Below are 14,797 nucleotides of genomic sequence, written 5' to 3'. Positions count from 1 at the left end.
TTATGCTGAGCACTGTATATGGTGGGCGGGTTTTGTCCCATGTCTTAAGAATCAGTTCTTGTCAATGTTTTCAATTGTCCAGCCAAATAAATAAATAAATGAATGAATAAATCAATTTAAAATATTAGTGATTTTGTTGTTCTGAATCATGTCACATTCCATTAAATTAGCATTAAAACACATTTCATCACAATTTGTAAATCCAAATTTACTAGTACAGAAGACATTTCCTGTGTAGTGTTCCAAATGTAGTTTGATTTACTTATGGCAGCACGGTGGTGCAGCGGTTAACATGAGCACCTCACAACAAGAAGGTCGCTGGTTCGAGCCCTGACTAGGTCAGTTGGCATTTCTGTGTGAAGTATGCTTGTTCTCCACATCAGCTATAGTTGTATTGAATAAGCTAAATTGGCTGTAGCGGATGTGTGTGAATATAAGAGTGTATGGGTGTTTCCTGGTTTTGGGTTGCAGCTGGAAGGGCATCCACTGCGTAAAACATATGCTGGATAAATTGGCGATTCATTCTGCTGCGGCGACCCCTGATTAATAGAGAGACTTATCCGAAAAGAAAACGAATGGACGATTTACTCATTCTTGCTGGTTGTTTACTGGCCATGTACTGGTTTGGACCAGCTTAAACCAGCAGCTATGTGTTAAAACCTACTTAACCCCAGCATATGCCTTTTTTTCCAGCAGTGTGGGCCATTATAGTAATTATTTGCACAGTATTTGTTTTCCTTTTTAAATGACAGCAAATATTTAATACATATTCTGTATATTTATGCTTTAAAGCAGAATTAAACAGTGTTTGTGCCCAGTGGTGTAAAGTAACAAATTACAAATACTCAAATTACTGTAATTGACTAGTTTTCTCTCAGGAATTGTAATTTACTAAGTAGTTTTAAAGATGTGTACTTTTACTTTCCCTTGAGTAAATTTTTATTGTTGTATTTGTACTTTTACTCCACTACTTTTCTGCAACCTGCAGTCTGGACTTTATTATTTTCTGTCTATGGGGATTATAAAAATCAGTCTTGCGATTCCTGTTCAATCAAATTGTACATAAAAAGTAAAGTAACTACCTTAAGACATGCAGCAAACTGTTTGGGAGCATTAAAAGTGTCCGAGAAGATACTTTACACACAATGACCCAGAGACTGTGTAGACCAGGGATGCCCAAACTCGGTCCTGGAGGGCCAGTGTCCTGCAGAGTTTAGCTATAACTTACCTCAACATACCTGCCATGATGTTTCCAGCATATCTAGTAAGAGATTGATTAGATTTTTACTTTATGATGACCAAAATGACCTTAAAAAATAACTAAATGCACTACAGAATGTTAGGTTTACACACACACATGCACACATTTCATGTAAATGCATCAACAGCGTAATACTTACTATTATTAAGTAGTTTTAAAGTGTTACTTTTTACTCATACCTTGAGTAATATTTACAACAGACACTTTTACTACATTTATGGACAAGTAATGGTACTTTTACTTGAGTACGCTTTTTCAGTACTCTTTCCACCACTGATTGTACCACATGGATTGTTTATCTGTTCAAATATACTGCAAGATTTGCACCTAACAGCAGTTCAGCATGAGTTTGTTTACATGTGTATCGATCTTGAAACCCACGCAAACACGAGGAGAACATGCAAACTCCACACAGAAATACCAACTGGCGCAGCCAGGACTCGAACCAGTGACCTTCTTGCTGTGAGGCAACAGTGCCAACCACTGAGCCACATTGCTGCCCAAAATATCATCAATTTACAGTTTTGTAAAATTGATCAGGGCGAGGCAGTGGTGCAGTAGGTAGTGCTGCTGCCTCACAGCAAGAAAGTTGCTGGGTTGCAGGTTCGAACCTCGGCTCAGTTGGCGTTTCTGTGTGGAGTTTGCATGTTCTCACTGCCTTCGTGTGGGTTTCCTCCGGGTGCTCCGGTTTCCCCCACAGTCCAAAGACATGCGGTACAGGTGAATTGGGTAGGCTAAATTGTCCGTAGTGTGTGAATGTGTGTGTGGATGTTTCCCAGAGATGGGTTGCGGCTGGAAGGGCATCTGGATGAGTTGCAAAAACTTGCTGGATAAGTTGGCGGTTATACCACTTTGGCGACCCTGGATTAATAAAGGCACTAAGCCGACAAGAAAATGAATGAATGAGTGAATGAATGAAATTGATCAAATTTTAATATTTTCTTAAAGATCAATCAAAAATAGATTTGTCTTGAAAAATATCTTGAAAAATATTTTAATTTCAGTTCAGTGAATCTAGAGCAGTGGTTCCCAATCTTTTTTTGCCTGAGACCCCCTTTTCCCCTGGAAAATATTGCATGGCCCCCCTCCATGTTTATTGATATTATCGCTCATAAATGTTTGCAGTAAGGATGACAAAGAATTTTGTTTTCAAACAAACTGTATGTTTATTACTATAAATCTAGATATGTTTATACACAAACAGCCTAATGTAAAATATAAAAGCAAAACATCAGCAGGCCATTTGTAAATGAAAACGTAAGCCTTTGGCCTTTAAATTGGCCCTATTTAAAATTCAAATATCAAATAAATTCAAATATATTTAAAATAAAAAAATATCAGTTTTCAGACTGGTGTATAAGGAAAAAATACTATAGTCTACTACAATATAACACTAGCATGTTATTTGTTATGCTTTATCAATGAGGTTGAGAATTGCTGCTGGTAGTGAGTAATAATTTGGTCAATACATGGAGAGATCTTTGACAGGGAATCCTCAAGTCGAGCACAATGCTGATTCCTCACATCTTCTAACATTGTTGCAATGCGCCATTTTAATTGATGCCATTTTAATTGATGCCATTTTAATTGACCGTATTAATTGATAACGGTCTCTTAGCTAGTTGTTTTGATTTATCCTCTCCAAATAATTCCTGGACAATCGCTGTTGTGCATGGCAAAATCAAAGTTTCTGCAATGGTATGCCCTTTCTTTGCTATTTTTAAAAACTTTTTTGTCAGTAGCTGTGACATCCGGTGTGTCAATTCTTTTGCCTTGCGCTCAAATAAAGGCTCTGGGCTTGTTACGGTATTGGGTATGAGTTGTCTGCAAATATCTTATTAATTAGGATGACCTCATGCGTTCATTAGCAAGCATAGATATATACATTAGATGTCGCCTACCCTGCTGTTGTCTATTGGAAGGAATGCGTCAATAGAGCCGCCATTTTGAAACAGGGTAGCGCTCCTTTGAAATGAATGCGGGACCAAGCTACAGTGGAGGACTGTGGCCATCCAAAGCCAGAGATATACACATATACAAATATATCTATTATCGTGAGTTTTCCTGGATGTTAGTTTGCAAATTTTTTTCAAATTATATTATAAAAAAAAAAAATTATAATTTTACATCACTTTTCCACATTGATGGATCAGTGATCGCACTGGCATTCCTGACAAAAAGCTTGTGTTTTTGTGTACAGAAATGTACTATCCACCCTCCTTGTTAAATGTGATCTAATCCGTCTCCTGAAACAAATCTCCACTCCTGCTTTCACTTCTCATACCATACTGACGGAGGGAGCGATTCGTTTGTGAATGAATCTCCGTTATGAAAGACACATTTGTAAGTCGCTTTGGATAAAAGCATCTGCTAAATGACTAAATGTAAATGTAAATGTAAATGAAAGACTCCTTCACTTAGCCGACAATAATACAAGTTTTTGGCATCGCAGCATCTCGTTGTCATATTTCTTTTGCATTGTTTGCTGATTTTATTCAACAAAACTAGCATAAGCCGAGTATTTAGTGCTAGTTGGAGCTACTTTGGCTTATAGTGAATGCAACAATTGACTGTATTATCATCAATAACATTACCTGTTTAGCACAAAAGTTCAGAACATACAAAAACATAAAAAACTTAATCTTACCTATAAAATGTTCTGCCTTTGTGCTTTGTTTTCTTTGTTTTCTCATTACTACACCCGTAGACAGCGCTAAAGTCCCGCATCTTCACGTAATAACACTGTCTTGATTAGTGCGGTTGAATGACATTTGTCTTGGGAGCACTGTACTAATGTGGCGGCGCTATTGACGCATGCTCAGGGTCCCTATGCAATATATAGTGTATATATCTATGATTAGCAAGAACTTTGGCGCAGATAAAGCACTGTAACAGGATCAAGAACCCTTTGCTTTGAGAAAGTGGAATAAAACCATAGTTCAGCGAACTATCTCTGTATTTCCAGCCTGATCTCACGAGGAAACGTAAGTATTTCAGTGGCTAATTCGTACGAATTTGTACGAGTTCGGTTGTACGAAAATGTACGATTGAAAAAAAGGAGGCGTGGCACCTAACCCCACCCCTAACCCCAACCGTCATTGGGTGATGAGAAAATCGTACTAAATTGTACGAATTAGATCATACGAATTCATATGAATTAGCCACTAAATCAAAAAGTTACGAATTGCCGTGAGATTATGTTGGTATTTCATGTTTCCAGTATTGCTAGCGCTGTGACCAGAAATATTTGGAGCCTCCTCACTTGGGTCCAGTATTATGCTTGGGTCATTAATATTAGCTGCTTAAGACAAATCAGTGAGATTTTGTCATGGTACTTTTACTTGAGTAGGGTTTATCACTACTCTTTCCACCACTGGTGGGGACCTTAATTTGACACTGGCGTAAAATTTAAATTTAACTCCACATTTAAAATGTAAAGTTAAAGGAATGTCTTACAAAAAGGTTCTTTAATAAAGACTTCCGTTTACTGAGGGCTCATTTGTGCTTAATCACTTACCAACACATCTGAACACATTTTTGCAAGTAATATTGCCATTAGTGCACTTTAAGCTAAAAGATGACTTTACGTGTCCATGTTCTTTTCCTTCTCTGAGAGTGCAAACAAAACAGTCCATGTTCTATTTCACACTTTAAAAAAACTTTAATAAATAAATAAATCAAATACAATTAGTAATTAAAACAACATTAAATCAAGCATGCCTTATGGTGAAAAAGTTAATTTACTTGATTTTACTTTGACAAGGAATGAATGCAGTTTTCTGGAAAGGGGGAGGCATTTAACACGATAATCATTTTATCTCGATTGTTGTTTTTTCATAATCGTTGTGGAGGCCAAAATCTAAACAATATTTTAATTAATTGATCACCCATGATTACTATTATGGTGGACTTCTAGTGAGCTTGATTTCAAGTGACTGACACTTTTCTTTGAAATGTAGCTGCTTCCATGCTTCATTTAAGTCTTGCTTAGTACTTGGGATTTTTTTGGGTGCACTATCCCTTTAACAAGTGTCTCATAGTTAGAAATGAACTAGAGTGTGTGTCAGAAATCACTTTAAAATTAAAAACTCCCTACAAATTCAAGATTATAGCTTCGACACAAACAAAATTGGTTTTGACTATCATGGGTAGAGTGAAAATGAATAAAAATGTCAATTAACAAGATTACAGATCTTTACTAACTTATATTTTTATTTATCACTTAGTTTAGTTGTCAAATAATTTACTAATGTTTGTTATTTTCACTTGTTTTTTTATTAATTTTTCCTATCTTAGCTTATTTTAGATTTGGTTTGGAAATTGAACTGTACTAACAACATTATTAAATCCCAACCAAAATACAAAGGTTTTGAGTTGTGATGAACTTATGAGGTGTGTGTGATTTATTATTTGAAGCGGTCATATATAAAAGCATATAGGCCTTGAAACAGACAGCCAGTAACATGTGCAGGCAGTCTTTTTGGAGGGCCAATTGTGTTAGTGAGTGTGTTTGGCTATAACCGAGTCTCCATATGAGGTCTAAAAGAGGGTGTGTGTACAGCAGCACTAAAAATACCCAAGAGGCTGTGCATATATCGTGTTGCAGCTAAACCTGTGAGAAGTGCTACATGTTGAAAAAACCCTTCACTTTTCTTTTGCAGTTTGATTTGCAAAAGCTAGAGTCCCAAAAGGATGGCAGAAGCCAGTGTAGATGGAGCCAAAATGACAGGTATAGTCTGTTATGGTCAGACATGGCATGTTTTGCTGCTGTGGTGTGGTAAAATCTTAAACATTAGACTGTATCAGTGTTGTTTCATATCGGGTTGTTGAACCAAGTGTTGGTGTGAGCATGAAGTTTAAAGTTCAAGTCTTGGTGTGTTTGTATGTTGCATATATTGTAAAGAATGACTGTTATGATGTTTATATGAAACTTCTGACAACTTTTTTTGTGATAAAGTTAAATATAAATAAATAATCAGTTTGTTTGGACTGACTAATCATTGTCTAATTACTAATTACACTGGCCATGTCATCCTTATGACGTCATATGTAGCCACTCTTCATTTATAGGCTTAATTGATCGTGATTGTATGTGCATGTAACTTGCAGATGACCTTGGCAGTCTAGAGTAATGCAATCTGTAATGTGATATTTTTGTTATTTATCTAACTCTTTGTTATCTGCTTCTGTAAGTAGACCATTTCCTTTGGCTTTTCCATGGAAGCTTATTTTAAGGTGTTACAGGTACATTAAAGGAGTTAGAAGATCTAGTATTACCCATTTTTAAAAAAGATTTCAACATAACACAAACAGGATATTAGCACCAAATGTCAATATAAAAAGATTAATTTAATCAATAATGAAAATTGTGTTTCATTTAATCATCATTTTACTTGATAGAAAGAAACTGCTTTATTAATTTCAATTCAAAAAATGATATAATCATAGTTAAGTATGATAAAATATTACCATTAGTTTAATCTCATGATTGGATTTTCATTTATAATTAAAAATTAAATACAATCTATCTGTACTGAGTAGTGGTGACTGACCAGCACTTTTAAAAAGGATGCGTTAAAGACAAAACAACCTGTATTTTTTCGTTACCCTTGTGTGATGTTCGGGATGTCTTCATCCACTCTGCGGTGAATAAGTCTTAATTTGGCCATCACTGTCTCTCTCTTACAGCAAATGGAATTAAAGGTGCAGTAGGTGATTGTCTTCAGAAATATTTTTTGTTGCGCTGGTTAAAAGTCTCTTAACATTCCAATAGTACTGATTAAAGTAAATGATCTAAATGTATTTTTATATTCTGGGTAAGGCATAAGACTAAAAAATGTTTGTCCAATTAAAATGTCGAGCCAATAATTCCCATAATTGTGATACGGAGCTTAAACTGTCTGTCAACAAATGCAAATTTAAGCTACTGCGCACCTGTTTGTACGCAGCTCTGCCATGCTGCGCGTTCACGAGAGTGATAGAGAGCGAGAGCAAGCGGTAAAAACATGCTGGATCGAAACTTTTTTAAAACCCTGAATCAATATTGGAGTTACTTTTGCACGTTGGAGGAAGGAAGACACCATGGCTGAAGTATTTCTCTTAGACAGGTAATGTTCTGTTTTGAAACTATTTTTTGTCACGCAGAGCTGATGTAGATTGGGCTGTTATGAATGGGTTATAGGCTCTGAAGTGTTGTTCAGCCACTGAAATCTTCTGGTGAAAGATTGATGGGACTTTTCAGTTTCAAAAGGACCTTTTACTGCATCGACAATGTAGATTTTTATTTAGTTTAACAACAAAACATGTCAACAGTGCTATTCCACCTAGCCTACTTTACTGAGCTTAAGATTGTTTTATATTCGTATTGGTTCATTTGTGAACAATGACAACCTGTGAAACGCTCCCTATGGTGTTTACCGCTACTCTGATTATTCGGTCAGAAATAGCATGTAAGTATGGCTTAGAGTGTAATAATGAGTAATTCCTGCATGATGAAGGCCAAGCTTTAGCTCAACGTATGAGAGAGGGTTCTGCAGTCATGCGGTACGTGCGCTTGTGTTTTCAGGAGGTGTGGCTTTGGACGACAGGGGAGGGACAGTGTTTCAGAGATTTATGCTAACAGGCTAGCATTGTGGCAAATCACGTACTGCACCTTTAACCTTATTTTGACACATATTTAGGGAAAGTTCTTTGAAAGTTTTCAAAACCTTAATAATAAACTCCAGGCAAATTGATTACCCTTTCATTATGACCAGGGGTGTTTTTGCCCCAATGACTTGATGACACTATAGCTGCGTCCCAAATCGCATACTTATGCACTATTCTACGCCATTTTGTAGTATAAATGGTGTAAGTAGTGTGTTCACACTGAAAACTCTAAAAATAATAAGTGCACTTTAATTACCCGGATGATGCACTCATTCAGCCGCTAAAAAGAAGTGTGGAATGATGGACACTTCACGCACTCAACGACCGCAGGTTTGCTTACGTAGCGGGAGGGGCAGAGCTTTCAGACGCACATGTTGAATAACTTTATTTATTTTGGATGGTAAAAGCAAAATTCTCCTACTAGAGTGATTATAGCGCCTCCCGATGGTGAATGTGGCAATACTCACTGCAGATATTATCTGATAATTCGGTTGTTTATTTCACTGATTTGGCGACCGTCAAACATCATCAGGGAAACGGTTTGAATTTCCGCTTAGTAAAAACACATTAGTGTGCCATTTGGGACGACACTACATTCATATACTATCCTGTTGAGTGTGTAAGTGCATAAGTACATAGTGCATGAGTGCATAGTGTATAGTGTGCCATTTGGGACGCAGCTTATATAAATATGCATTCTTGATTGTTGGTGGTTTTTCCTATTGGGAAGAGGTAGAACTTGTATGTTTTAGTGTTAAATTACTTTTACTGTTTAAATTTGAACTCAATGTTGAACACATTCATATGTTGAGGACAACGCATTTTCTGTTAGTTGTAACACAAATGTGTTAAAATGATAAAATACTTCAATTTCACTAGAACTCGAAAGTTGTGAGCATGTTCAGTTACACTAAACTGGTACTCAAAACAGTTAAAATAAAACCCAACTTGTGTTACACACATGTAATGCGTGTTAGATTAAGAACAACACATGTTGTGTAACTTTTGACACATGCAAATCGATGAGTTGAAATTAACCCAACCTGTGTTACACTCAGGCATGGGAAGATAACCGGTTAGCGCGGTTTGGAAAAGTCAATGTTTTAAAACTGCTAAAATTTTCTGTTTTATCGTTTCTACAATATATATGAAAGTTTCTGTGGTTTTGTGTGTTTTACTACAAATTTATTTAATTTTTATAAAAAGACCTTTAAAAAATAACATATTTTAGAACAACATTTTTATAACATATTTTAAAATAACATATTTTAGTAATCACAACACTGTGGTACTGTGGAAACTGTTTGAAACTGCGACAACCGGCCCATGCCTAGTTGCATTACATTTAACACACCTTTGATGCGTGTTAGATTAGGGACAGCACATGTTGTGCAACTTTTCGCACTGACACAGACAGTATGATAAGATTATAATTTAGATGAAATTGAAAAGTTCTGAGCATGTGTAGTAGCCAAAGGCTAATGCACACAATGAACCTTGTTTTTCTTTTCCTTTTTTTCAGGTGGGGGATATTTTTACTACTGGATTAATATAAAACGTGTTGCACAGCTTTACGTATCAATTGAAAGAGATGAACATTTTGATATGTAAAAATTAAAACAAATAAAAGCAGGAGGACTGGCTAGTATTTTGAAAAAACGGGAAACTTTTGCAAATAGCGTGTCAATTTTATGTTTAGCGAAGTCATTTTATGTAGAGTTCATGATTTTATTATAGCTGAAACAAAAAAAGTCCACCATGGATCTACTATGAAATATAACATACCTGGTAACTGTTATATGAATTTTTTGGACCTTATCTATTGTAAATAATATATAAAAATGTGAAAATATAGCCAGTGTTTAAAAAAATAAATAAATAAAAATAATAAAAACTAATGAAATCCCTGCTTTTTTCTGTGCGATTAAAAATATTATTAATTTGCAATTTGTTGGCAGCAGAAGTAATATTACTTACAGTGGCATATGAGAAGTTTTATTGAACAGAAAAAGAGTTAAAAATAGGCTACTTCTATAAAAAAAAGAGTTAAAAATATGTATAAAAGTATGGTCTATTTATTAGTTATGGTCTGTTTATAAAAAGTAACGCTATTTAAATAGTTAAAGCTATCAATATATTTTTAGCAACCCCTCCAAATTTTAAGCCCCCCCCCCTTTGCACCCCCATCAAACCCCCCTTAAAACAAAGAATAAATAAAATAAATCCACTGTTGCCAATTATTCTAAACTTGACTATACACACTTCTGCTGGAAGGTTCTGGCTGTGAATTCAAGTTTATGAGTTCATTATGTATTGAGAAGATTTGGTTTAATCTCCAGACCACAACAGTGTGATCTTTCTATTAAAATGATGGTGCATCAAAAAATTTTAATTTACAGTTAATTTTACCCACTTTCAGGCCATTGAAGATGTACAGTAGCTGACTTTCTTTATTAGAAGATTTTAGCTGAATCCATGGTTCTTGGTAGTTCATATAATATCAGTCAATTGATTTGGAATTATTTGTACATCATGTGTTTGTGACAAGGCCCACAGATTCAGACGAAAAATAGTCACCTACTATATTACTTTAATGGCCTGAGCGTGAGTACATTAACTGTATATTCAAATTTTTAAGTAAACTATCTGTTTAAATTCTTTGTAACAATCTGCTCCTTCAATGGCAGCCCGCACATCTGTTATCAGAGGTCAACCAGTAATCAGTAGGCCCACACAGAATCTGCACTCACATTGATTTTTAGCCCATCATTAAGTCTGTTTATTTACGCGTATAAATGTGTGTCCATTTTATTCATTTCTGTAATCATTTTCATTAATATTATTGACTAATATAAAAAGGTTTGTATGATTTGTTTACAATAGAGTTAGTAAAGTAATATTTTCTGTCTTTTAGTAGATATATTATATGAGAGACTTGCTTTGTTTACCAATTAAGTGGATATAATTGGATGTGCATTGTAAACATTTAAAAAAAAGTTAAAAAGGTATTATTTTTTATTTCATACATCAAGATTTTAGTTGTGTATATATACTCCAGAAATATATTTGCATAAATCCACAGATTGTTTACAAAATTATTTGCAGAAATGGCACAAAAAGTCTGTAGATTTTGTCTGGCCAGTTTTGAATACTATCACCACTGACAGGATTGTCTGTCTGATTTTCTTAGATTTTCATTGCATGTTCATATTTAAAGTGGAATGATGCCTTTAAGACAGGCACAGAAGTTTTGAGTGTACAGCACATCAACAAAACACATAGTAATTGTGTGTGTGTGTGTGTGTCTGTGTGTCTGTGTGTCTGTGTGTCTGTGTGTGTCTGTGTGTTTGTTTGTTTGTTTGTTTCAGAGTCTCCAGTTGAAAATACAACTGTTAGAAGTGAAAATAAGACACAGGGCAACTCCTTCTTCAGCTGGATCTTGGTGCTGGGTCTGCTGGGGGCTTGGTTGTCTGTTGGTGTCGTGTGGTTTGACATTGTTGACTACAACAGTGTGGCTGGTAAGTACATCTAAAATCACATTTGCAGGGATGCAGACTTTTAATCAGTGTGTTAATTAAATTAGGACGTAAATAATGGTGAGCATATTTTGTGCATCTTCTTTGTTACTTAAAACATCCAATGAAATGGTAGGACTAGTTTGTTGTGAAGGCACAGGGTAAAAGACACCCAACAAAAATTGAATTGTATTTTCAAACCAGGAGGAATGCATATACAGTAATTTCACATATACAGTTGAAGTCAGAGTGATTAGCCCCTGTTTATTTTTTCTCCCAATTTCTGTTTGCCGGAGAGAAGATTTATTCAACACATTTCAAGGCATAATCGTTTTAATAACTCATCTCTAATAACTGATTAATTTTATCTTTGCCATGAAGACAATAAATAATATTTGACAAAATAATTTTTAAGACACTTCTATACAGCTTAAAGTGACATTTAAAGGCTTAACTAGGTTAATTATGTTAACTAGGCAGGTTAGTGTAATAAGGCAAGTTATTGTATAACGATAGTTTGTTCTGTGGACTATAGAAATAAAAATATAATATAATATAATATAATATAATATAATATAATATAATATAATATAATATAATATAATATAATATAATATGTCCTTAAAATTGGGTTTAAAAATGTATTACTGTTTTAATTCTAGCCAGATAAAACAAATAAGACTTTCTTCAGAACATTATCAGACATACTGTAAAAATGTACTTGCTCTGTTAAACATCATTTGGGAAATATTTAAAAAAGAAATAAAAATTACAAAGGGGGGCTAATAATTCTGACTTCAACTGTATACAAACTTACTCAAAGCAGCTGATTGCAAATTTGCAGTCAGTATAATAAATAAACTTATTCTATGGTTACACCTTCCATAACACTACCTCTGAGTTTTTACATTTACTGCCATTTTTGTTTGGAAATGAGATGGTGCTCCATGTGAGTGTGGATGAAAGTAAACTGTGACATCTGAAAACAGAGGTGTGACTACTGATATTTCGCCCCCTGAATGGGTATTATGGGCCATTGCTAGGGCCAGACAGAATCTGCAGACATTTAGATATTTCTGCGCATAATTATAAAAATATTCTGCAAATTTGTGGAATGATTTTGATAGTATAGTAACTAATAACTTCATTCATTCATGTTCCTTTCGGCTTAGTCCCTTTATTAATCTGGGGTCGCCACAGTGGAATGAATCGCCAATTTATCCAACATATGTTTTATGCAGCGGAAGCCCCTTCCAGCCTCATCCCATCACTGGGATCCATACACTCTCATTCACATATACACTACGGATGTTTAAGCTTACCCATTTCACCTATACTACTTATGGGGAAAACCTGAGCACCCCAAGGAAACCCATGCCAACACTGGTAGAACATGCAAACTCCACACAAAAATGCCAACTGACCCAGCCAAGGCTCAAACCAGCAACCTTCTTGCTGTGAGGTGATTGTGCTACCCACTGCACCACCGTGAAGCCCTTACTAATAAACTAAAACAAAATATATTTCTTTAAGTTACAATTTATATATAGGGTACTTTGGAATGAAGATAAAATAAACAGTTTTCAATAAATGTACTGTTTTTATCAAAGACCTGTTTTCTTTGATTCTATTACTATTTATTATTTAATTTAATTTTATTTTTTATTTTAAGGGCAACATAAAAAATATGGGTCTTCAACTGTTTAGATTTTTGTTATTTAACATTTATGATTTATTATGTATAGTAGGGCTGGGCAAAATTGCAAAAAAAAAATCACGATGTCATGTTTCATATCATTTGATAATTGTTAAATATTTTTACAATCCATTAAGGAATATTATGATTTTATTTAACCACTTTATTTTAATTTACCAACATCACTAAGACAAATAGTTTTAACAGTCAAAAACAAAAATATTCAAACAAAATATCTGATCTCTTAATAATAAAGTAAACATAAGCATTAAAGAAACTCAAACTTGATAAATAAGATGTTACAAAGTGCGTTCAATGGTGAAGTGTGAACACTGAACAATCAAAGCAAACTTTAAGGTAGATCAACAGCTATACCGTGTAAATATTAATGATAATGTAAACCTCAAACTCCAAGCAAAACCAATTTACAATCTCTTCACTGCTGCTAGCCACAGCACTCGTTTTTGCATATGTTGTTATTCTGACCTGAAGTGACAAGCATGTGTACGTGGTTTTCTTGATCACTTACAGTGGAATTTACAAGAGACGCCAGGGGAGCGTGAGCGCAACTAGTTGACCACCACTTCCTCAGAGAATGACAAACAGGCAAATCATTGCTGAAACTCTGATCAAGTTTATGAAGAAAAGTAAAAAGCACTGCAGTATTTGTGTTCGCTGTGTGTGTCTGAGGTAATTAGTCTACTGCAGACTTTTTTTCAAGTACCACCTCAGAGAAAAAAATGTCTCTTCAAGTACTACCATAATGACGAGGCAGACTAATTCCTATGATTAAGAATATTTATTATTGTCAGGCACTTTTAACATTATAAATAGTTTGAACATCAACACTGTACTGTGCTTATAGGTAAAACATAGCCGTTTCATCAATACCTGTATAAATATAGGCTATATGTAGGGCCAGACAGAATCTACGGACGTTTTTAGCTATTTCTGCAGAGAATTTTGATAAAAATCTGTGGATTTCTGCGGAATTATTTTGAGAGTATCATAACTAAAACCTTAATATGTGAAATAAAAATGATATATTTTAAACTTTTATTTAATGTTTAAAATGCAAATCCAAGTATATTCACTTTATTTGGTAAACAAAGCAAGTCTCTCATATATCTATTAAAAGAAAGAAAATATTACTGTACAAACTGCATTGTACATAAATCAGATGAACATTTTCATATTATTCAATATAGTCAATAATATTTCTGTAATCAATTTAAAAACTGAATAAATTTAGATTTACACACATTGACATAAGTAAATAAACAGAATTAATGATGAGCTAATATCTGCAGAATTTTGCGTGCGCAGATTCTGTGTGGGCCTATCCATATGTCATTATATTCATAAATAAACACGTTTTGATAAATTTTGAAATATGTTTCATGTATATGACATTTATATATTTATATATATTTTTATTTTTGTCTTAAATATCTAAACATTAACTTGTATTTTAAAATAAATGATTTGGAATTAGATTATTAAATCCTATACAGTACGTGTGTCAAAAAAGTGAATGATTATATGCACCAATACATTGCTTGACCAATTTATACGCGATTTATCTATTCATACATGTGGAATTTCTGTGATTTGAGATCTCATCTTAAGTGGACCATGGAGTTTGTGTTAATCACACAGAGACTATCTTTAATTAAT

The 14,797-nt window shown here is 34.4% G+C and overlaps 2 protein-coding genes across 10 annotated transcripts in view; one reads left to right on the top strand and one right to left on the bottom strand.

The window, feature by feature from the left end:
• The window catches only part of LOC147843211 (uncharacterized), a 501,869-nt gene that overhangs the window by 168,943 nt on the left and 318,129 nt on the right, over positions 1 to 14,797 (bottom strand). The window lies entirely within an intron of this gene.
• The window catches only part of unm_hu7910 (un-named hu7910), a 77,611-nt gene that overhangs the window by 1,682 nt on the left and 61,132 nt on the right, over positions 1 to 14,797 (top strand). For 4 of the 9 annotated variants that reach the window (XR_015496286.1, XR_015496287.1, XM_087261929.1 and 1 more), the window contains exon 2: positions 11,278 to 11,427. Coding sequence is in view for 7 of the 9 variants with exons in the window: in XM_087261929.1 (XP_087118055.1) it covers positions 11,278 to 11,427 (150 nt within the window). In the remaining 2 variants the exon portion in view is untranslated. Of the gene's footprint in view, positions 1 to 5,858; positions 5,991 to 11,277; positions 11,428 to 14,797 lie in introns of those variants that run through there. The other 5 variants (XM_087261930.1, XM_087261928.1, XM_087261924.1 and 2 more) reach the window with 2 other exon arrangements.

This window comes from Danio rerio, chromosome 7 (genome assembly GCF_052040795.2).
Source record: "Danio rerio strain M-AB ecotype USA chromosome 7, GRCz13ab, whole genome shotgun sequence".
NCBI lineage: Eukaryota > Metazoa > Chordata > Actinopteri > Cypriniformes > Danionidae > Danio > Danio rerio.
The sequence above is the reverse complement of the archived record's forward strand: the minus strand, read 5'-3'. Positions and strand labels throughout refer to the sequence as shown.